The sequence below is a fragment of the Antedon mediterranea genome, chromosome 3 (assembly GCF_964355755.1).
Source record: "Antedon mediterranea chromosome 3, ecAntMedi1.1, whole genome shotgun sequence".
NCBI lineage: Eukaryota > Metazoa > Echinodermata > Crinoidea > Comatulida > Antedonidae > Antedon > Antedon mediterranea.
Window position 1 is genome coordinate 9211206 of NC_092672.1, and position 24376 is coordinate 9235581.

At 30.3% G+C, this 24376-nt stretch overlaps 2 protein-coding genes across 13 annotated transcripts in view; one reads left to right on the plus strand and one right to left on the minus strand.

The window, feature by feature from the left end:
- LOC140044796 (kinesin-like protein KIF1A) overlaps window positions 1–24376 on the minus strand; it is a 62325-nt gene that overhangs the window by 5020 nt on the left and 32929 nt on the right. For 3 of the 10 annotated variants that reach the window (XM_072089464.1, XM_072089459.1, XM_072089460.1), the window contains 20 exons: window positions 20312–20394; window positions 19747–19815; window positions 19247–19425; window positions 18813–18968; window positions 18177–18399; window positions 17851–17941; window positions 17485–17665; window positions 16989–17085; window positions 15363–15481; window positions 14790–14852; window positions 12366–12536; window positions 11212–11366; window positions 10840–10945; window positions 10448–10562; window positions 5452–5585; window positions 4900–4961; window positions 1440–1585; window positions 985–1185; window positions 361–626; window positions 61–253 (listed from right to left, as the gene is read on the minus strand). In XM_072089464.1, coding sequence (XP_071945565.1) covers window positions 61–253; window positions 361–626; window positions 985–1185; window positions 1440–1585; window positions 4900–4961; window positions 5452–5585; window positions 10448–10562; window positions 10840–10945; window positions 11212–11366; window positions 12366–12536; window positions 14790–14852; window positions 15363–15481; window positions 16989–17085; window positions 17485–17665; window positions 17851–17941; window positions 18177–18399; window positions 18813–18968; window positions 19247–19425; window positions 19747–19815; window positions 20312–20394 — 2810 coding nt within the window. Of the gene's footprint in view, window positions 1–60; window positions 254–360; window positions 627–984; window positions 1186–1439; window positions 1586–3318; window positions 3428–4899; window positions 4962–5451; window positions 5586–10447; window positions 10563–10839; window positions 10946–11211; window positions 11367–12365; window positions 12537–14789; window positions 14853–15362; window positions 15482–16551; window positions 16643–16988; window positions 17086–17484; window positions 17666–17850; window positions 17942–18176; window positions 18400–18812; window positions 18969–19246; window positions 19426–19746; window positions 19816–20311; window positions 20395–24376 lie in introns of those variants that run through there. The other 7 variants (XM_072089463.1, XM_072089461.1, XM_072089467.1 and 4 more) reach the window with 7 other exon arrangements.
- LOC140044804 (uncharacterized) lies at window positions 5991–9736 on the plus strand. Of its 3 annotated transcripts, none has more exons than XM_072089482.1 (3): window positions 5991–6185; window positions 6640–6718; window positions 7548–9736. In XM_072089482.1, the coding sequence occupies exon 3, from the start codon at window positions 7558–7560 to the stop codon at window positions 9505–9507; it is 1950 nt and encodes a 649-aa protein (XP_071945583.1). In that variant the 5' UTR covers window positions 5991–6185; window positions 6640–6718; window positions 7548–7557; the 3' UTR covers window positions 9508–9736. The 3 variants fall into 3 exon arrangements, with proteins under 3 accessions (XP_071945583.1, XP_071945582.1, XP_071945581.1); XM_072089481.1 differs by having other exon boundaries at window positions 6671–6718; XM_072089480.1 differs by lacking the exon at window positions 6640–6718.

The following is a 24376-nucleotide window of genomic DNA, read 5'->3' on the forward strand; positions in this document are numbered from 1 at the left end:
TATGTTTTACAAGTTTAGTGTTGGTGGAGTTTTACCTAATTAATGAAAAATAATGCTTACCCCAATCATTGCTCGCTGATCTTCACTGTATTCTATTCTGGCAGTTGCTAAATTAATTAAGCCTCTTTCTACTGGATCTTTTTCGCTCTTGAAGAAGAACACATAAGGTCGTCGTACTATCACGTATCGTGTCACCCATCCTTTGGTCTTCTCTTCTAGAAAGTTTAGGTATCCTCGTCTTGATATAATTGGACTGAAATAATCATAATTTGGTAGAGATTAGAATAGAATTAAATCTCTGGGAAACAATTATATCTTTAATTCTAGAAAAAAAATTGTTGCCATCCAAGCCTACTATACCTTATTCTGACTTCTTCAACCTCTGGGATATAAAGCGATCTCCGCCTTCTACTCAAAAGATCATCTGGGGCTTCCTGACTCAGAATTCCTGGGAGGTCTGTCGGTACAGGTAACCGACGAGCCATCCTAGGAGAAAGGCTTCGCAAATCTGACTCCGACACGCACTTTCGCAATGTTTCAGTTTGCGTAGTAGGACATGGTTCAAAGTCGCGTATACCACCACCTTCCTCTGGGCTTTCTCCGTCAGTACTTAGTGTTTCTGTCACCTGCAACAATTTAAATCATCGTTCATGAAATCATGCATCATAAGGAATCATGTCAAAACTATTCAAAGTATGTTTGTTTCTGTCAAGTTTATAAGTCAGTCACTGTAAATAAACAGTGTATATGATTGATTACCCAAAAAAGCTTGGTAAATAATTACATAACCAGGTTAAAGAGTAAACAAAATCTTGATACTGAAGTAGAATAATTTTGGCATGGCCTTCTTTAAACTTTCTAACTTTTTATTTCTTTGCAAACTTTGTAGAAAATCATACTTCTGTAAAAGCCTCATCAATACAAATCCACCAACCAAATTGTTTTATTTACAGGTAGCATGCAGCATGCAAATTAACACTTTACCTGTACATGTGGCAAGTCAGATATCTGCATCTTTTCCAGACTTAGAAGTTTTAAGCACTTGGTTAGCAGTTCTTGTTTTTCAACTGGCAAGATGGAATCTTCATCATCATCTTCTTCTTCAACAACTGGTTCTCGTTCGTAACTCTTGACATGCCCACTTAGCTTGTCTTTCAGAGAAAGAGTATGCCTGGCTTTTTCAACCTACAACAACAAGTTTGAAAACGCATATCCTGTATTAAATATTTACATTATTGAAAAATTAATCAGATAAATTAAAATTAAAACAGTTATTCTAGACCTCATTTGGATAGTTAAAAACAAAAGGGTTTATTTTTAGCAAGTAAATAGACTTTCAAACAACTGTGTTTACATTTACTTTTTTTTAATTATATATTAAAAGATTATTTTAAAGTTTTTTGCAAAACTTTAATTTTTAGCTGAATCCTCATACTTACCTCTTCAAGTCTTTTAATTTTCTCTAGTTCCCATTGATGGTCAAGAATGAGTGAATCGGCACGTGGGCGCCAACCTTTCAAGTTCTCTTCTCCTCGCACATATGTTCCCGATGTGTCTATAACTTTGCGCAGTCTTCGCTGTGTACCTGAAAAGACAAATTAATAAAATAAGGTAAATAAAGTTATAGGCAAAATAAAAGCTTTAGTGATCTACATATTTCTATTTGCATAAATTTGCATAAATTTAAACTTTTGCATGTGGCAATAACCTTAATCTTCCAAAGTTGTAGATATTATTTTTTTTAAATGCCAATTAAATCTTTCCTTATGAATCTGTCTATGAATTTGGTTTGCAAAATGATATAACCTTGAAAATTGTTAACTTATTTCTTCATGGTTACACATAAATACAGCATATAAATACACCATTATTATTGGTATTTAATACAGTAAGACAGATCTTAAAGATAACATAAAACAAATGTAAATTGAGGGATTGATTACAATATAAAACATTATAAAATGTTGACATTTTTTCATTATGATTTCTAAAGTAGTGGTGCTATTTTCACAAATACCTTGGTAGTACGTTATGACTTTACCAAGGGCATAATATTAGAAGGCAAGCACCAAGATGATATACAATATTAATAAAATTCATAGTAATAAAACTAAATATAAAAACAACATTCTAAAAGACTAGCAAAGTGAAGAATATTTCAAGATTCTCTAAGGTTGTGATTAGCAATTAATTGTGTGTATACATTTCAAATCTTGTACTTGACCAGAACAACACTAAGGATTAAACAAATGTATGTGTGGATAAAAACATGATACAACTTAAAATGGAATATTCACTGGAAGAAAAACACTTTGGAATAAATATGATCATTGAAGTAAATGAAGATATACATATATGGTTACCAAAAATCATGATAAATTATACAGTAGAACTCCTCCTTTGAGATACACCAATTCGGCGATCACCAATTTTCAGATACACACCCCTATTTAGGGGGAATTTTCTTGAACAGGAACAAGAGTCAAAACACATTTTAACCCCATTTAGGATACGCCTCAATTTAGTGATACTTTTGAGAGTGTTCTACTGTATGAATACAATAGGAATTAAATATTGATGGTTAATGGAACAACTTGGTAAACAAACACAATAAATAAAATTATTGATTTATATGATATCACGCAAATGCAAAGGGCTTTTATCGTGCAACATCAAATTATATATGCCCCATACAATGAACCAAAACAGTTATAACATTAAAATTATGGTTAAAAAGTGTATTTCACCATCAAAACTTCAGTTAGCTGAAATTAATATATAAAATAATATAGATAATAAAATAAATCAACTTAAAAGAAAGCAAAAAATAAAATGCAAAAACGAAAATACTTTTCTTTATTAATTTTCCATGCAAAATTACCAAATTAATTTAGGGTAATTTTTGAATGAGAATGCTGTTATAAATAACATGTTTTTCATGGTAAAATTGTATAGATTAGCTGTTGTAAGTTATACAAACTTTGCCTTGTTATTTCTTGTTGTAGAGGTAATTCATTTATTTGTAAATATACTCTCAATCCAATTGTATTGTTAATTTATTTTTTATCAGATTTCAATTATTTAAAAAAAGACTTTACATAATTCTAAAATGTTTATATATTCAGCCTCTGACTGCCGTTTGGTATTTGTATTTTTATACCAAATAAAATAATATATTTTGGAAGTTGGATGCACAGTGAAAAGTAGACAATTTGCACTTTTATAGTTTTAATAATATTAATATTTAATATTTCAGATGATTTGATGGTAAATATTACACTTCTCCATAATGAATGTATGCAATACCGTTTGCCTCATTCTATGAAAACATTTTAATTTTTATCCTTACCCAGGGGAGAGTAGGCGGGAGAAGAAGGGGAGGTGGACACCAGAAGGTCCCGTAGATCATGATGGCTAAAAGATTTTCCTGATTGGGGAAGAAATATTTATAGTATAATAATATGAGTTATGGAAATTAAGTGATAAAACATGTCCAGGATAAAACATTCCTGTTTAATTCCATTATATCGACACTACTGTACTTACGTATATTATTGTATTAATTCAATTATTTTGTTACTATTGTAACAGAAATGTGGAAGAAAAACTAAACATTTGTATAAAAATTAATGTAATAATGTTTAGTTCTTGTATTTCACATTAATAAAAAAAATATACATAGTTCTCAGCTGGATTCTGGGAAATAGCAGACTGTAGGGGCATGATGGGAAGTGTTATGTTTGAGGCATTGTGGGATCTCAGGTTGAGCATTAACAAAGTAAATAAAGATTTGAAACTTAACAAATTAAATTGCACAACAGAAAATATTGAAAGAAATAAAATTAAAGGAAAAGAATGAGCAAAAGGTAATTAATCACTCTAACAGAAAATAAAACATTAGTTTTAATGAAATTGAGAAAAAGAGCAAAAGTCATTATTTTCCCAAACATACTGATAATAATACTCATTTTGTTAGAAAATGATAAAAACTATGTTTTACATTTGTTCATGTTATTTCTTCGTCTTTTTTTCAATTTCACTGTATAACGCAAAGTACCAAATAAAAAAAAATATATTGTATTTTATTAAGTGTGAATTAAGTAAAATATCTGTTTAATAGTGGCTGCATCTACTTCTAGGCATAATAACAGTGCCCAATTCTGTATAGACCATGGTCATTTTTAATACCATTTTTTGTAATCATCACTTCAAATCCGTGTAAGAGTGAATATGTGCACAATAGTGGGATAGCCAGAAAGAGAAAGAATTTCTCATATGTCACAGAAGATATAGCCACACAGTTGCAACAAAAAATATCAATTATAGCTTTTATAACACACCTGAGTGTATCCTTAATATCCGATTGGCTAATTTTTAACATATATGACATACAATAGTTCTATTAAAACATTTTTATTGAATGGGTCTATTTTAGTGGTTCTATTGTTCATTCAGTTTTTTGCTAAATTTTGTGCAATGCAAGGCTGGAAACTGTTAAAAAACCAATCTATAGCATGCTCTATCTATACTGTACTCCACAGTCAAAATCCTTTTGAGTTGTAGGCCTATAGCTTCCAGCCAGGCTTTTGACATTATTTCAAGATGAAAGGACCAGATTAATAGAATAAAACTGTACTTTAGAACTGTAGGTGTGTTATAAAACAAATAATGAATGTTTCAATATTTGTTGAATAGGGAAAATATTGTTATTTGTTAAATAGTATATAAACAGTCAATTAAAATTTTCTCTCCACTCAACTTATAAACATTCATTATTTGTATATATAAGGAACCATTCCATATTATGTGACCAATAAATATTTTTTCACATTATTTATGACTACTTCAATGTTAAATGATCTGTTTAAAATAATAATATAAAAAAGAGTGTAAACAAACCTGGACTCAACGCCTCTGAAGATCTCTTGAGAGATAACTCATACACTCCACTGACTCGATTACTAAAAGAAAAAAAAGTATTATATATTTTAAGTAGATAGCACAGTTTCATACTAATTCTTTTCATTGCACCCTTTCCTTCAGTTGCTTGACATGATAAGCTAATTCTGGCAGGTCACCACAAAGTCTAGTATTTTCCACTAGGTAAATTTGTTCGTGAAAATCGAAAGCGCCATATTATTAAGCATGCGTATTCATGGTTGCTATCTTCCAAATCTGCAATGTATTCTAGTTCCTGAGTTTTTTGCTTCAGCAAAATTGATAGAATAAATTTTTCCTACTTTTTGTGAAGAAAAACCAACCAATCAGATCTCAGGAAATGAGCTATGATGCATTCATGAGCCCTTATGTGAATTGAAAATCATGACTATTCGATCTTCTAGAGTGGAAAGGGTAACGACATTTTTTCTCTGCAAAACATTTTGCAAAAAGAATTCTTCTAGTGGAAAACAGGCTAAAGCCAACATAACAGATATAGTTATAGATACATACCAATCTGAGGATTTGTAATAGCCACCTCCAAAAAAGTTTCGGAAGGATCGTGTACTGGTAATCTTGGCGTCACGCTCATGCATCTGAAGGCAGAGGTCTTTGGTAAAGCAAGCTGATTGGCCACAGTTCTCCAACTGTAAAACAACACAATTTTAATTTATACATTTTAATTTAACAAATTATACAAATATTCTGTGGCCTATGCCTTGTGGGTATTGCATAACATTTAAATAGAGTTTGCAATGTACTACTATGTGAAACCTATTAATCATCAACCAGAAAAAAAAACAACATTCTTGTAGCAGCTCTAGGCAATTAGGGCAAATTATTTAGTGATAGAAAAGTCAGCATTGCTGCTGTGCATGAATAGCAGAAACTAGGTCAGCTTTCAGGAAATGTCACTAGGGTCTAGACAAGTAGGCCTATGTATAGAAGAAATACTTATGTAAAATCAATCAAGATATATATCAAGTGACAAAGGTTATAAGTTAATATATTAAACAGGAATAGCATTTACTTTATTAAGGAAACTAGTGGGTCATGCACTCTTTGCTCTGATTAGGAACACAGCAAGTAGTCTCATCTTAAAATACCAGTTGCTAACAAAGGAGCAAGATGATAGGGAATATATCATGTGCTGCTGGGTTTAACTGTAATAACACCATGTCGAATGTTGTTTTGCATACGAAGAATAAAACTAACTCACGACGGATCACACATAAAGCACAGAGGCTGTAAGTTACTTATTTTACATTTAAACCTTATTTAGCTGATTACTAATGCTAGTATTGTTATTAAACTTCTGCTTTCACACTTTACTGTATTGTCGAGTAACAACTGTAATACTAAAAGGTGAAGTGTTATTCTAAACATATAATAAAAAAAAGTTATTATTATTTATTTAAAGGATATTTGTTTATTAAATTAAAATATTATGTATTTTATTGGCTGTGTTATTAATAATTTCATCAAATTGGTTTTGTAATGACACTTGTAGGCCTATAATAAGTATATATGAATTATTTATAGCATAAATGCCTGTAAAGTTTGATTATGCTGAGCAGATGTTTATATGAAATTCCTACCCAAGGCCATTATGAAATCAATCTGCTCTGAGCACCTATTTTTTTATAACCTTTGACCTGGAATAGAAGGAGGCATTACTGCTCTTATGTTATTAATTGTAAGGCACTCTCTCTATGATGTACATTGTTTACAGGAAGTAATGTAGTGAGAGATGTTCTAGTACAGTAAGCGGGACAGTAAGGTAAGTTGAAAGATGGAAAGTGTATAAAACGATTATAATTCAATGAATTGTTAAAATTAGATGTACACAGTATTAACTAAGTTTAGGAATATAAATATTCCTTTTTATTTGTAAATTCATATTGAAATATAGATTTAGTACTGTTAAATGGTTAAATTTTTTGGCCAATCCAGCAGGCAAATTTTAGATAGATACATTCATAGGCTCAGACCTAAAACAATCTTTTCTTCAATATAAGTAAATATTTCCTAGGCTGACTGGTGTCAAAATTTAATTTATAGTTTTTTTAATTTTTTGAAATATAAAACTAATACGTTTGCTTGTTTGTTTCATTCACGTGTATGAAATGCTGTTTTAAGAATGTATGTATTTTGCATGAATTGAGTGATATTATTCTTATTTTTCCCATATACCTACTCTGTTCCAGGGGTTTTAATTTATAACTTCAAAGGAACATTGTATATCGCAACAATAGGTGGACGAAATAATGTGGTCCCATGGCACCAACAATTCAATTCAAAGCAGCCTTATCTGCTCAAAATTATTATTAATATATTTCTAAATTATTTAATAAATTTGTTTTGTTTAACTTTATACAGTATTTATTGTTGAAATCAGTTTATATAACGTTTGAGAGATGTCATATAAGAATATCACTAATTTCTATTATTACAACTATAGATATAATTTGTATTGGTCATTTTTATAAATAATCAAGAATCAAGAAGAACATTTATTTGATTTAATACAAATAACAAAGAAAGAATAATTGAAACAACAAACACGCATTTAATTATATAACTTATTATTATTATTATTATATTTACAGGAATATCAAGATGTATATTGTATTTATTCTATTACTCTCTGTCAAACAAGCAACTGGAAGCTGCAACCATGAAGGAAAGAACTGTGAATGGAACATGTTCGCACATCGATGTAGATGCCAAAACTTGGGTCTGACATGTGTTCCTCGGAACATTTTAGAATGTCCAAACATAATTTCCCTTCAACTCGAAAATAACAACATAACTGAGATAAATGTTACAGATTTGATGCCATATAAAGTAAAGTTAACAAGCCTGAAATTATCAAATAACCAGATATCATCAATTGCTTTGGGATCATTTGAAGGTATGGCACATCTGGAAGAACTTTTCCTTGCTAGAAATCAACTGATATCTCTTCAAGATGGCATCTTTAGTGGATTAACGAGTCTGAAAAAACTATTTTTAAGTAGCAATAACATTAAGTCAATAGAAGATACTGTATTTAATAATCTTGAAGAACTGCAGACTCTTGATCTGTCTGGAAACAAGCTGTCAACATTATCCAGCAATGTCTTCAGTGAGTTAGTAAAGTTAAGGGAACTGTATCTGTCCAGTAACTGCTTAATTCAAGTTCCAGCTTTTCTGGATACCATGCCTATATTGACAGAACTTGATTTGAGTAAAAATATGATATCTCTGTTTCCAAGGAATACTCTTTCTAAACTGACAAAGCTTAAAATCTTGGAACTTAGTTCAAATAATATAAGTTTCATTGAAAGGAATGCTTTGTATAATATGTCGTTCCTCGAAGAGCTTTACCTGGATAACAACACTATTACCAGTCTGCAACCAAATATACTGTGGGGCAATCAAGAAGAGATGTCTGATCTTCAGGCATTAACTATTTTTGATATTCATAACAATAATATAACAGAAATACTTAAAGATTTCATGAGGCATCTGCCTGCTATAGAAACTTTAAATCTGTCAGGAAATCAGATACAATCTATTGAACCTGCGTCATTTAGCGCCATGAATAATTTGAGATCTTTACTGTTACGGCAAAATCAACTGAATTATTTTGATAGCGATTTGTTTAAAGATGAAACAGCTATGGATATAAAGGAGTGTAAAAAGGAGCAAAAAACATTCAATTACTTGCAAGATATTAATCTCTCAGAAAACAAAATGGTGTCTGCACCATCTGCAAACTTCTTTACCATGATGCCCTCGTTGAAATATTTTGAACTTACAGAAAATCAGTTAAAGTGCGATTGTGATATTCTCCAAATTGTCTATTGGTTTAATAGTAGTAAACATGACATTTCTTCTAAACACTTCTTGGGAAAATGTGCCATGCCATCAAACTTACAAGGGACATCAATTGTTAATGTGAACTCCAAAGACATAGCTGATGGTCCATGTGAAAATGCATTGATAGAAAATAGAAATACTTCATTGATGGTAAACGCCGGAGAGAAAGTTATCATAAATTGTAACACAAGTGGCAATCCTTCGCCAAGTATCTGTTGGAATGTTCCACAATCTCTGACACACTCTGATTTAAACATCAGCATGGAAAGAATAGTCATTCCGGAAGTATCAAATAAGTATGAAGGAAGTTACACATGCAATGTAGAAAATGTTTTCAATAATGACAGTGTTACATATAGAGTTCTGATAAATAAAAATAGACTGGTAACCACGTTGCCGATAAAGAAAACTTCAACTGAAAAGCAGGACTATTCAGGACGAACGACAACTGAATCTTCTTATGTCACAAAGCAGAGCAAGCTGCAGACGTTTACAATTATTGCCAGTATTTTTCTGTGTTTTACCGTGGTTTTTATAATTTATATGGTGCGTTGCCATGGAAGTCAGATGGAGTTGTGCCAAAGACATGGTTCCGAGTCGGATTTAAGAAGCAATAGAATAGCAAGAGATAGAAGACGGGTTTACAAAACATTAGTTGAGGAAAGAGAGAACATTGAAATCAGAAATCTTGAACATTTTACTTAGCAATATTTGTTAATTAATTAATACTAAATTAAATATTTTATTTTTAAATTCTGGACAAGATTTAAAAAATATTTTTGCAGAATAAATTAATAATATATATTTTTTTTAAATCTAATAAAATAATATTTTACTAGAACTTATATTTTTCAATTCTGGACATCAAGACTGTTTTTGGTTTTTGTAAAATGTAAATAATTATAATATTTTTATGATGTTGTGCAACATAAAAAATTGAATTTATTCTACCTACCTTTTTTAGACATATATAGTTTTGTAAATATGTCAACTTAAAATAAAATATTGTATGTTTATTCTTAAAACCAGAAAAAGTCAGTATCTGAATGTTTTATCTGAAATACTTTTAGTCCGTCTATAGATTAACTAAAAAATAAATTACTATATTAAACATTGTTTAGCACTGTTGTAGTAGATTTTAATGTAATATTGACAAAACCGTTATTTCTAAAATATTTGCCATCATTTCTAAATTCAATATATCAACGTTAAAAATTACGTCATTATCAGGAATTACAAATACGTCCAGTAGAACCTCTATTAATGGGACATGACCCAATGCTTCCTCTGGTCCTTAGTTTAAAAGTTAATTAACCCTCATTCATTTCACAGGAAAGTGTCCCCTTAATAGGGGTGTCTCAAATGAGAGGTTCTACTGTATGTCCATCCTAAAAAATAAAGTCTACTAAAAATAAATGTGTTATTCAAAATCAGTGATTTCCTAACTTCTTAGAGAACAAACATACATGGACAGAGAGAAAGTTGATAAAAGCTATTGATTTTCTTACAATCAATGTACTATTATTATTGTAATCCAACTATGCACGTCCTATACAGTAGCAGTAGTTTTCATGGGCTTTGAATTAAATTAATTCTTGATGTCTTGATGTCAAGCTAAGAGAGTTTTAAGTTAATGTATACTTACCTCCATGTAGGCAGATAATGTGAGATAAACATGCTCTCTGTAGGGAGTGACACGATTCAATAAAATTGAATTATGTAGTGAACTGTCCCATGCTGCTTCAAATCGGAAGAAAATTCTAAATGGGAATGACAACAAATATATATTCAATTTGTTAAAATGTATAAAATAAGTTAATATTCACTTGGTTCTTTTTTGAGAATTAAAAAAACAGTTCATTTAATTTAGAATCGTTGAATATGACATTTTTGTTAATGATTGTTGGAAGGGGTGCCGGAAGACCTAAACAGAACAACCACCATCTATATTTGGCTTATCAATATTCAAAATGCAGAAGCAGGCAGTATTATGGCACGTCTGAATAAGATTAAAGGTTGTCCAATTGCTAGGCCTACCTGTCATCATTTGGATATTGAACATAGCCAGCTGGAAGGAGGTTGAGAGACAGAACAGATAGTTCATAATCCGGTTCATTCACTTCAAGTTTTGTGCGAATGCGACCTAGAAAACAAAAGGCATTTGTAAGTAAAACCAAGAATCTATATTTACATTGCTCTCTTCTTAGAGTTAAATAGAGTGATTCAATTAACTTGTTCAGTGTTTAAACGTGATATACCTCTGAAACATAAACCAGAGTTATATCAGTTACATCAGAGTTATTTTCATGTACATCAATCAAGTAAGTCAATCCTTTGATCTGAGACATTTTGTATTTTGTCAGTTTGACTTTGAATTTAATATGGACAACAAAAGCATGATACACCTACCGACAACCAGTTCTTTGATTCCTATCCACTCCAGTTGTTTAGCAGGTTCATGGACAATTGTAATAGCGAGTCTTCTCTGGATTCCTTGATGTAACATAAAGCATCCACTTCCTGGTGGTGACTTATTAGGATGATCTACCACACATGGAATATACCTTGGAGAAACAATACAATTATTTGTTATAATGTGTATGTTAATCGAAAAGGGTTTGCTATAGTATACTGTAACAACAATTATTAATAATAGAATCTTTATAAAGGAACAAAGTCATGTTTCCCCTTAAAATAGAAGTGTTCCCTGAATTTGTTTCTTCCATAGTGTTACAACATTTTTCCTTTTTCGTTTAATCAGAAAACGTTCCTTTAATGGTCATTTCCCTTGAAAAGTGGTATCCTAAACTGTATGTTAAATTTAAATGCCATTTAAAAGAGTGTGTCCAATTTTCTTCCAAATTTTAATATGTTTTTGCTCAGACAATTATCTTTCGAAATTGTTATCTTCATATTTGATTTGGATGATGTCATCATACCAAAAAAATAGTATATGTAAGTCCCGTAATTTCACCTATGCTACAGTAGCGTATATAGTATAACTGTATATTATTCACACATAGTAAACACACAATTTAGCACAATTATGCATCAGGTCATAGGATAGCATATCAAATTGACATTACACCACATTCTCTTAACTTGAGAGATTTGTTCTCATGACTTGAATAAGAAAGTAAAATAATTTGTGCAACACATAGGTTTTAATCATTGTTCTGTTAATTGTTAACCCTCGGAACTCATCCTGTTTAACCACAAAAATTGTTAAAAATTAGTAACAGTAAGGGAAGCCTATGAAGGATCTGTAAGGGGTGTCTTTATAGTAACCAAACAGGACTTTGTAGATTTAAATACTGTAATCCATGGTACAAGCTCTAATGGAAACCAGTCCCAAATGATTACTAGCCTGGACAGTGATGTAGCCACAAGAAATAAAGTGGTCCGGTTTTTGCAAGAAAAGGGAACAATCTTTGTTCAAGCCACTAAGTTGTCAAAGGCCTACAGTATGTGAAAAAGTGGTCAGATTGAAACCTTACCAACCGTACTAGTGGCTATGGCCCTGTTGGACAAATAAATTAATTGAATGAATAAACAAGACTTACTCTCCAGAAGGTGCTAATTCACAGATTTCAATCCACAATAGTATGTCATGTTTGGAATGGAGATGACTTGTACTGCAAGGTAGGGAGACACATGGGCCTAGCTGCTTTGGAGAAGGTACTGGTCGAGCAAGTGGCAGAGATGAAGGGAAGCTCCGTTTGGCTGGTCTTAGTCTACAAAATGAAATGAACTTTTTATTTATATAAAAGATGTGGAAGTAAATAATTCGAATAAACGAAGAGAAAATTATATAAAAAACATTATTCTGTATAAATAAAAACTTTCAAATATCCCTTTTAGTTTACAGTATTGTTTTATACAATTTATTACTGATAAGTATGTCTAATATAATGTTCAATAGGCGGTTAAATTAAAATGTGACCTGCTACAATATCAACATCTAGCTAATACAAGAACCAAATTTTATGGTTCTTTCATTAACATAATATTAAAATATCAATATATCATTGGTCGTAATAAAAACAGGCTCATTATGTGGGCTTATATAATGAGTTGAAATAAAAATATATAACTGCCATTACTTTCTACCATGCACAACAAAGTATAAGCTCGAATTAAATTTCATTAGTGCCCTCACAAGTTATGGTCTCTTCTACAACAAATTATGAGCAAATGTACCATTGTTTAAATCATGAAAATAATTTTGTAGTTTATTCATTTGGTATACTAGTTTAAATAAAAATAATATGTTAAAATAAAAGATATGTCTATATAAATGTGCTTTGTATTTATATGAAATGATATATTCAATAATGGCATGCACTAATGAATATTATTGTTATTATTATTATTCATTGTTATTATTATTTATATTCATTTACACATGTAAATGTAAGTAATAATCTTGATTAGTATACAAATAATGAATGTTTATGGGTTAGAAAATAGTCTCTCTTTTCAACAAATATAAATCATTCATTCCAATGTTTGTATTATAACACACCTAGAGTAAAGTTCATAATCTATGGGTGGGTTTCCAGTTGTGCAATATTCACAAGCCTATCTTCAATATGGAGAGAAAATAATGGCATTGGAACATGATACAACCAACCAAATGAAAAGGATACAGGTGTGTTATAATTTTTTGATTTAATTTAATGATACAAAGCAATGAAGTTAAAAAATCCATATCCAAAGTTATTCAGGATAAAAAAAATTACTAAGCAAGTCTGTTCAGTGCTGTAGCCACGAGAAATTATGTGGCGCATTGATTGAAAAAAAAAGTGATCAATCTCTGTGCAGGCCATAGGATTGTCAAAATAAAAGCCTTTTTGGAAAAAAGAGTCATGGTGGCAGCCCTGCTATTGTTTAGTCCCCCAACGAGATTCTCAATTACCCATAGGAGTGCCTTTTGAGAGATATTTATTAACTCTTGGGTTCAACATTTTGAATACCAAGCAAAAATGAACCATTAATTAACCAACTACATATTCTGTTAATTAGTAGAACTTATATGCCATACTAAAAATACTCACGCTGGTCTTTAGTTGTTTAGGCCAACTATTTTTAACAATAAATAAATGAATGAATAAATAAAACCAATATTACATATAAATTTATGTCTAAAAAAAGTATTAGTTTAAGTGAAAGCAAATTAAGTGACTACTATTGTACTGTATCGTTTGATCGTCAGAAAATAATGTAACTTAAATTTTACGGAAAACGAAAGGAAATTGGACCCACAGCTACCAGCATTACAGCACCTACCCAGATCAGCACACCTGGAGATGATCACCCAGTCTCTTTAAATAGTGTATCAATTTCTGTAACATACACTGTATGTATACGACAGGACCAACAGCTTTCTGTTCCATAGGAATATAGAATCATGGCTAAAGGATACAATGAATAAAGCATGACACGCTGGAACCCAGATTAGTCTGATCTCTCCCCATTAAGCCATATCATTTAGGGTCTATACAGCACCCGATATAATACCCAGACGGTCTCCAATCAAAGTTCTACCTGAATGAGAACCCGAGTTTCAACATGGTACTTGCTGCAAGAAACTCTATAATTAATTTTGTGTAGGAACAATGAAAGACGTGTATATCGCAGATAGCTATTGTGCTTGAGATGTTTTATTTAATATCTTCTTTAGAATAGTAAGTATATTAAATAGCAATATATATACTGGTATTAATTTATGAATCAGAATATTATTTATTGGAGTAGTGAATAGTTATATGAAATATAATAATAATATTTGTTTTCTATAGTATAATATTATTATCTTATTATTTGCTTTAATAATATTACTGTCCTCGTGATCGTATATTTAAGAAAACTACAGCACTACAATAGAAATTCAGAAATCTATTAAAAAAGTAATTAAAACAATATATATCATGCAAATCAATGAAACGTTAGTCATGTTATAAAACTGTTGCGATTTTAAATCTTACAACGATCGGGACGATATTCTCGGTGGGAGTACAGGTATGGCTCGAATCGTGGCATTTCCGAGGCTGAAACATAAAGCATGTAAAAAATTCCACAACAGGTCTTTTTGTTAGGAATTTCAATAATTCTTTTCATTTAATTTTAGTAGGAATATTTGGGATGCTATGTCATGGCATCGAAAAAGTAGAAGTCAAAAGGATTTTAAAAATACAAGTTTTCTACCAGTGCTGTTGGTCTCTATCTCTTATCCATCTTGATATAATTTATGATTTTGTAGTAAAGAGTAAACATTTCTTTTTCAAGCAAATCAGTTAAAAATCTTCTTCGATAACAAATTAGTTGATATAATCAATGGAATATTGCACTATGGCACTATGACTTAAACATGAACGTAAATGACATACATTTACAGTTTAATGTTTTATGCTTTTAAAAAACATTTAATTTAAAAAAGGAACCAGTACGATTACAAGTACAATATGATAAATTACATACCATAATGCAATATAGAAAAACATGCAAAATTCAAATTGTAGAAAATGTTTTTTTTATATTATTCTTCTTGTTGTGCTTACCTTGTGAGCTCTTGACTTTGACTGTGAAGAGGATGAGCTTGGTAGTGACCAAAGACCTCAAACATAATTGGTTGAGTACGAACATAATCAACAAATGCTTTTGTCACAGTCACTTGTATCTGAAAACATTAGAATTTAATTATATATAATTAAACAAAAGCATCAACTATAAATATTTAATTGTTACATTTTAATTTCAATTCAATTCAACATTTATTTTGAAACATATGTACACTGACTAAACCACTAAAGCAACAAACTAAATTTGAGAAGATGTGTGGAATTGTTTCGGGTGGGATTAGAACCCACGACCTCCAGGCCACAAGCCTGGTGTTCATACATAGAATCATAGAGCTTGTGTTGATAGCTAGTTTTAGATTCCAGTCCAAGTAGGCAGCCGGCACTGCCCCAACAGGACATTCTACTGTATCAGCTCAACATTTTTAATTCAGTGGTCCATTATTTTCATCAAAATTGAACTATTTCATCTACAAATAAATTTTACGGATACATAATATTTTGATTTTCTTATTCCTGCTATCAAAAATATGCAACCAGGAATTTTAAATACAACAGTAATTATTTAAACTATTAAACTTTATTTCTCACAATAAAAGTTAATTAGCTATTTTCCATTTTTACAAATCAATATAAGTTTATATTTTTGACATGCATACATTGTTTTGAAGATTATAGCACATTACAAACAAAACTACAATGGTATACAATACAAGTTAACACAAAAACACTAAAAAAAAAACCAGAAACAGAAATTGTGGGTGTTAGTATAATAGTGATTTACCTTTATATATTGTGAACAAATATTACAGATATTGGTATTTGAAAAAAGAAATCAAAATTTAACAAAAAATATAATTTATACCAAACATTATATCGAAGGTCAGGGTACTATATAATAACTTTCAGTAACAAGTAGAGCAAAAACTCTCCTTGAGATTGTTGATGGAGGAATCACATACATTTGTTTCTACTTATACAATACTGCTTTGAACTTTGACATGCATTTTATTTTTTATTTTGAAATAGTTACTATAAAAATCATTTAAATAATAAAATGATATAAATAAAATAAATAATTAAATAAAGTGATGGAAATGTGGGAAAGTTTAACAAAAACAACAATTAAAAGAAAATAAAACTATTGAAATGAAAATGCATGCTGACTTACATCCTGAACGAAGTAAAATCCCAGGGGCGGCCCAGAATTCCCAGTGTTGCGTACAGGTTCTGTAACGAATGCCTCATGCCCGTGTAAAAGACTGAAAAGAATCAAAAGAAACAGAGAGTGCCCAACAGTGAAAATAAAAATAAAACCAAAAAGAAAGAAAACCCAGCAGACAGCAAGCCAAAAGAAACTATGAAAAAGGTTCTTAAAAGTTAGCAGAGAAGTTATAGTGCTTTATAGTGCAAAAAAGTTGAATGCAAAAAATTATCCATTTGGAATGTACATTCAATTTAGTGTTTATATTAATATTGATTGCTGAAATTTCAAATTATATTGTGAATAGGCAACTTTTAAGAACCTTTTTTGACACCAAAATGGCTATGAAACTATGTGCTATAAAATGAATTGATTGCGCCGACATACTATGTGTGATAACTTACATATTGATTGTGATAGAAAGCCAATATATGGCTACTACCAGTACGACGGTTTTTACAAGGGTCCGTAGAAAAACAACCATCTTTATGATGCAAAAAACTGTAGAAAACATTTTAATTAGGCATTTAACAATTATTATAAAATGTAGTTTACTGCAGATGATCCCAAGAAGAAATGATGTTTTTTTAATTGTTTATGGTTTTAAAAATGGATCTCTTGTTAGGCCCTTCAAAGAAAGAGACAATAGTATAAATTTAGACCAAGAAATACACAAACTGGAAGGAACTTATAGGTCTTGAACTTGGCTTCTCAAACAAGTCTTGTTGATATGCAGAATTGATGTAGGCCGAGAAATCTTTCAAAAAAGATGGATCATTTTACAAAATCATTATGTCAAATAAAAAAAGAAAACATATCACATTACAATAATCTTCTTAAAAAGAAGCCCGAGACTGTTATTAAAACGTTAAAAATGCTAAAGAAAGAATAAAAACTCACTTGAATTGGCAGAATATGTCAGCATATTCAGAAGAGATTCCCATTCCTTGAAGAACTGTGACACGGAAGCACATCTTACTCCCAATCTTCATGTGTTCAGGAGGTTCTACAAAGGTTTCATACAGGTCAGCGCCATTCTCTTTCAGATTCTCTGTATCGTCTTTACAATGTTCAAGAAGATCTAGAAAAGTAGAATTTTATTGGGAAGGTGGAAGAGACATTTTGACAAATTTTGTACAAGCCACTTTACCATCTACTTTAATATTTCAAAGTAAGAAGAAGTTTCTTTTATAAATGTACTAATATATTATTAGGTTTCTTTGTTTCTAGTAGTGATTAAGTAGATACAGGGTTCAAAATACTTACCATGGTCAGAATTTTCTCGCTGGCCTTCGACAATTCGCAGCTCTTCAGATGACAATGCTGTTTGGCTCATGCCAGTTGGACTACGTTTCATCTAAGTAAAATAATTAGGACATACAGATAGGTATGTAAAGAGGAAAATACAGTTTTCTAGAATCTTTTTTATCAAACGAAAAGACAATTTATCAGTAGTGCCGGATCCAGGATTTTTTTTTTGGGTCAAAGGCCTAAATATTGTAAAAGCAATAAACTTAATATTATGTCCTATCCTTTGCATTGTAATTTTTGAAAATTTAGGGAGAGGGTGAAATTGTTAAGTTTAGCCTTACATTTCCAGTTACCTTTGTATTGAAGTATTCTTTATCATTGAAGGTAATGTTAGCAACAGCCGACTGTTTTCTTCCAGATGATTTGTCCATTGCTTGGTCTTCGGGACTGATGTGTTGGATTGATATGCGAAGATACCCTTGAACGTCTCCGCGCTCGTTCACTATCGCAACCTTCTGTACGAGTGATATTGGCACAAGCAGATTGCTAAGATACACAAAGGATCTGGAAAGAAAATTATATAAGAAAATTGTTTTAAAAAAACAAACAATTATTTGAAATACATTAAAAACAATATAGGAAACAGAAAGAGGAATATGAGATAGTAAGTTGATAAGATGGGCTGTAATAGGGCAGAATAGGGTGGTGACAACCAAGAAAATAAATTGAAAACACGGGAAAGTGAAAAATCTTATATTTAAAGTTAGAATTGCTCCTGAACTATCTTTATAAAAAGTTTTCTTCCCTTAAAAGCTATTTAATTTTTAATATATTTTTAGACGTATATTCATTGAATACCCGACTCCCTGAAATCAAAATCAGATTGGCCGGGAACTGGGCCTATACTACCAATATAAATGTAGCGGGGCTAACTGAAGGTGTATAATGGAATGAATGAGGTAGATTAATCTTCTTACCTTCCAACAAGCCTAAACCATGGGAATCGGTCATAAAACGGATCTCTACAAGTCATGGCATTTTCAAGTGTTCCATTTGATTCAGGAGTTATTGGCAATCCATCGCCTCCATCGCTATGATTGTCGTACATCTCTCGCATCATCTCCAACCGTTGCCTATAGACAAAATATAATTAAAAGCATCAATTCTGAGACCTTATTCTGTATTACGTATATACATTTTTGGGCACATTTGGCATGGCCCAGCACTATTGTGCATAGTAAAGTACATGGTGCATAGTAAAAACATGATTCCTGAATAGAGATTAACATCAAAAAGGAAGAACATGTAAGAACAAATAGTATGTACAGCAACACTTCTATCCATTGTATGGATTCAAAGTCTTTAGAGCACAATATTTGTGTGAACTGTGCATTATAATATATTAACTTACTTAAGTTTTTCAATACTCCAGTAGTGAGTTGCACCATTCTTTTTGTCTTGCACTTCAACGGCAACAACGGTACGTGGAAATGGACGTTGTCCAATGTCTTTGTTATCCTTCTCAGATAGTAATTCAACTGGCAGAGGTGAGTACAGTGTGTCAGTTAACAAGACAAATTGGAATTCAACCTAACAGAACAAGAATAAGTTAGACATGTAAAAATAGCAGGGAATTGCAGTACCGTAGCCACGAGAAATAATATAGTGCAGTGATTGTAATAAAAGAGAACAATCTCTGTGCAGGCACTGGTTTGTTAAATGCTTCTGTGAAAACGCAGTCATGCTGAAATATTACCATACCCTGAATTGTTTTGAATATTGCGCCCCCTCTAACTTTAGATCAAAATACTACTTTTAATATAGTAGTAACCCTGATTGACTGGTTACGGTTTTTGTGTTTTATATCATTACAAATATAAAATCCTAATAAAAATTTAAATTCAGTGATACCTTTTTTTTTAATTCAACACTAACAGCATTTGCTTCTTTTAGATGAATGGCATTCCCCCACAAATCATCCTGGAAAAAATGATTATTAAAAAAAGCAGTGTATAAAATAATGTATGGACAGTATACATAAAATACTAAAAATTACAAATGGAGTAAAAATATGAAATGTCCATTGTGACATACTATATTACCATTTAATGGTGTTAGGGAGCTTTTGATTTTTGATTGTCTAGGACCTATGCATATCTGTACCTAGAATACACTAAACCTGTGTTGAGGAAGCATGTTTCCATGTGCACAATGCATGTAACATGATGAAACAATTGATTAGGTCAGACAGTAGGTCATTACAAATTAAAATCTTCCTATTGTTAATTACATCTTTGACAGAGATTAAAACATTCAAAGTTCTCAGTTTTACTATATTGTAGCTTTCTCAAAAAAGACAATTCTTTTAACATAAAATAACTATTTTTATGCCTAATAGGTAGGTATAATTGATCGTAGGATTAAACCAGGATTCGAACCCAGGACTATACAATTCAGCTACAGTAGCACTGCTTACTCTTATAGATGTAAATCTGTAGTATTTCCATTTACGAATAGCCCAAGCTGCAAGCTGGTATTCGTGTTCTCCCCAACACCATCCTAAAAACAATGAAACAAAATTAAATAATTTTAATGAAGCATTGTAATTTAGTAGTGCATAAAACATATTTATCAAACAGTAATTAACAGTACTAAACAGTACTTGCTTTACAAAATTCAATACAAATATAGAAATAGTTCATTATACATAAAAAAAAAATGATCCAAGTTTTTAAAAATAATTTTTGAAAATTTGGAAACTCTATTAAACTATTTAAAAGACCAAAAAGATTATAAAACTAAATATTTTTAATTAAGAGTTTATAAACATATATACTGTATATAAGTTAGAGAAAACTCATTAGGTATTCAATTATTAGTTATCTTCTTTATAAGAAAATAACCATTTTTATGCCTAATAGGTACGTATAAATGATCGTAGGATTAAACCAGGATTTGAAACCAGGACTATACAATCAAGCACGCTTACTCTTATAGATGTAAATCTGTAGTATTCAATTATTAGTTATCTTCTTTATAAGAAATACATTAATTAATAGTATTTTATTCAATAGATGAATAAGACATCTTCTATATTAAAATTTTTCATGATCTAATAATTTGTGGAGCAAAGAAAGAGGAGCGAACAACTTACCTGAAACGGACAGGAATCTGTGTTCCTATTGGTTGATTCTTAGCAACCACTAGAGGGCAACATGCAATGGCCAGTTGCAAGCTCCCCTTTAATTTGCTCCAATTACAAAGTGATTATAAACAAGTGGTTTAATTATTATAAAAGGTGTTGTAGCTTTTGACAATGATTAACAAAGCAAATTAAAGAAATGTAACTTTTATAAAAAATGTCATTAATTAGCAACAATCGGCATATTAAACAAAACACATTGACAGTATTTGCTCATTGCAAACAAATGTATGGTACCACTATTTGATTACCAGAAATTAGTAAATACAATTCAACAAATTGTATGTACGTTTCGAAAATATAAATTAGACAAATACGAACTAAAAAAAAAATTAAATAAACAAAGAAATAAATCAACTTCTGTTTAGGGTACAATTTTCTCCTTTGAGAAGAATGTTTGGAAAAATCTACACAACATCTTCAATCAAGAATTTGTGTGACAAAAAATAGGAATTTTACTTAGTGGTCTCATCATGTGAAAATGAAATGAAAATCTATACCTTGGAACATACTAAAATACAATTAATTACAGGTTATTTTTTGTACTGTTATCCTTTATTATTGAATATATAACATAACACACATATTACATTTTTAACCGGGTGGCTGACATTGATGCAATTTGGCATCAAACGGTTAGTTACCCACAATGTAAACATTTCTATAGACAGCAAAGCCATATTAGGATACATCCACTAAGATTCTAAAGTATTTCTATTTTCTGCATTTTAATGGTAAACAAAACTCGCCTATACTACAAAACACAAATTAAACATGGCTCGTTTTTCTGAATAATTGGCTTTCCAATTATTAAAATAATAATTTAAGTATTATAAAACAAAATAACTATTAAAAAATGATTGACTACTTTTAATTTAATTATTTCGAAAATGACATGAACAGTTTATTCTTTTCACACAAAATGTTAAAGTACCAAAAAGTTCAGTACATTAAAATGTACACAAAAGAAAGGCTTTAACTTGTTGGAGAGACACACCTTACCGGTGACAGCGTTTGTTTAATGCTTTTGTCTTTCCTCGGCCTCGTGTCTTGTTTTTCATATATATATATATATATTTTTATGTTTTTTTTGTAATTATTATTTTATGTTTATTGCCGAAATAAATAAAATAAATAAAAATAAACTTAAAATGTCTCCGAAGAAACACATTTGAAAAACAAGAAGTATATTTTTTAGAAAATTGATATAGCAACCACTACATTTTATAATGTATAGTTGTAGTTACAAACAATTGTAAGAAGATTATGACATGAACTAATAACAGGAGATCTACAAATAAATTAAAACTATAAATGTTTACAAATTATAGCAAATAAACAACAAATTATTATTGTACGTAAAAATTATACCAGATCACACAACAAAAAAAGAAATTATAGCAAATAAACAACAAATTATTATTGTACATATAAATTATACCAGATCACACAACAAAAAAAGAAACTATGAAAAAAATCTGAAATAAAATAAAAAGCAATAAAGATGTAGCAATAAAAAAAAATTAAATGCATTGTTAAAGTTGTGCAATAAAAATAAAAGTGCAAAGAAAATAAACACAGTATAATGGAGCAAATTAAAGGGAGCGTTTGTCGATCAGCCATGCAATACAGTGCCCTCATGCTGTCACGTTGTCTTGATCACTGCTTCACCAAAACAAAGTATTCTTGCTTGTGTTATACATGCTGGTCACATGTTTATTGTATAGTAATTAATTTTAATTTAGGATTTGAATTATCATTTTTTTCTATCAAGACTCTCGATCTCCATTAGCCTAAAAGTATTTTTTTTTTATGTCTTAATGTTGATTGAAAGGGTAAAAACATATTTTAAAGTTTTAATAGGAGTTGTGGAATATTTTAAATTTGAAACAAATCTCAAAAGTTGCTATGCGAATAAACAGCACTTTGTATCTGTTGTATTTATTTTAAAATTAAAATATGAGGAAACAATTTTGGAAAATTTCTGTCCAGGAACAATTTTATAACATTAAAATTATGCTTTTTTCCCTCATTTCATCATGCATTTTATAAGCTCTATACCAACTTTCAATGCTGCTGGAAGTAGTCTCAACACTAACAATACTGTTAGGTATTTATTCCCAAATAGGCACACGTGTGCATTGGAAAATTTGGAACTTGTAGATCTAATGGTCTAATGTCATATCAGTTTGTGCAGTATGGAAGTATAAACACATCAAACAAGATAATAATAAAAGAAAAAGATAGGGCATAAGAAATAACAAACAATCTTGTCAAATTAAACTTGTTTTATTAATAAATCTGTTGCTTAATGCTGTATTTAGATATTAGCAAATATATTTACATATATAATAAATTTATTCGTTTTTAATTTACATGACTAAGTAAGTATAATACTCTTTGGAATAGTGATTCATTTTGATTTCTTTTATGATAAACACAAATTAAAAACTATTTATATCATAAAGCAAATTAATAACATAATATAAAACTAAAGTAAATATAAAAGTTTTAAAAAATTATAAAATCATAAATTCAGCAAAACAAAATAATGATATAAACATAAGTCAAATTAAAAAAAAATTATATAATATTTTATTAAATTAATATTTTTGGAACAAAACACTAAAAAATTATAAATTGTTCACGTGAAATCAGCAAGTAATAATGCAAGAAAATATGACACATATTGCTTGACCTTACGATTAAATAAATTCACCCTCGCCATCAAATATATATATGTGGAGATATTTTGCAAGCGTAAGAAAGTGTATAGGCACTACAAAATCTATAGATGGTAAGACAACTGTTTTCAAGTTTCTTTTTTATGGTCTAATACCAAGATATAGAGATAAATGAATGAATATTGAGAAGAGTTAAAGGGGGGTACTCTGATGTCAAATATAATTCGGGCCTGTGGGCTTATATTGTCCATTCACACTTATGCTATGCAGGAAAAAGTGACTCTTTCCTTGGCTACATTTTAAATTAAAAGTAATGTCACTTTAATATCTATGGACTTATGATAAATACTTGTATATACTGTACAGCCATATGTTTCCTATCAAATCCTCAGATCTATTATATTTACTGTTTATTTATTGCACATAGTTTTTCTAATGTGATTTATATAATGGTCCCAATTTGCAGCATTTGAGAATGGTCAACTGAGATGCCAATTAAAATGAACAGGGTAAAAAGTAAGAATGTTGTATACTAGAGAATATCATGTTTTAACCGGTCATCTGGTCAACTGGCATGCACATTTTAAATAAACAGGACATACTGTAATAGTAATTAAACATTTGTATTGCACCAATTTAACTAAAAAACTGATGG

Bases quoted from the DNA above. Each gene is read 5' to 3' on its own strand.
- LOC140044804 (XM_072089480.1), top strand. From the start codon at position 6,067: ATGATAGGGAATATATCATGTGCTGCTGGGTTTAACTGTAATAACACC. The intron at 6,186-7,547 runs GTAAGTTACTTA...TTATATTTACAG, and splicing joins ACACATAAAGCACAGAGGCT to GAATATCAAGATGTATATTG.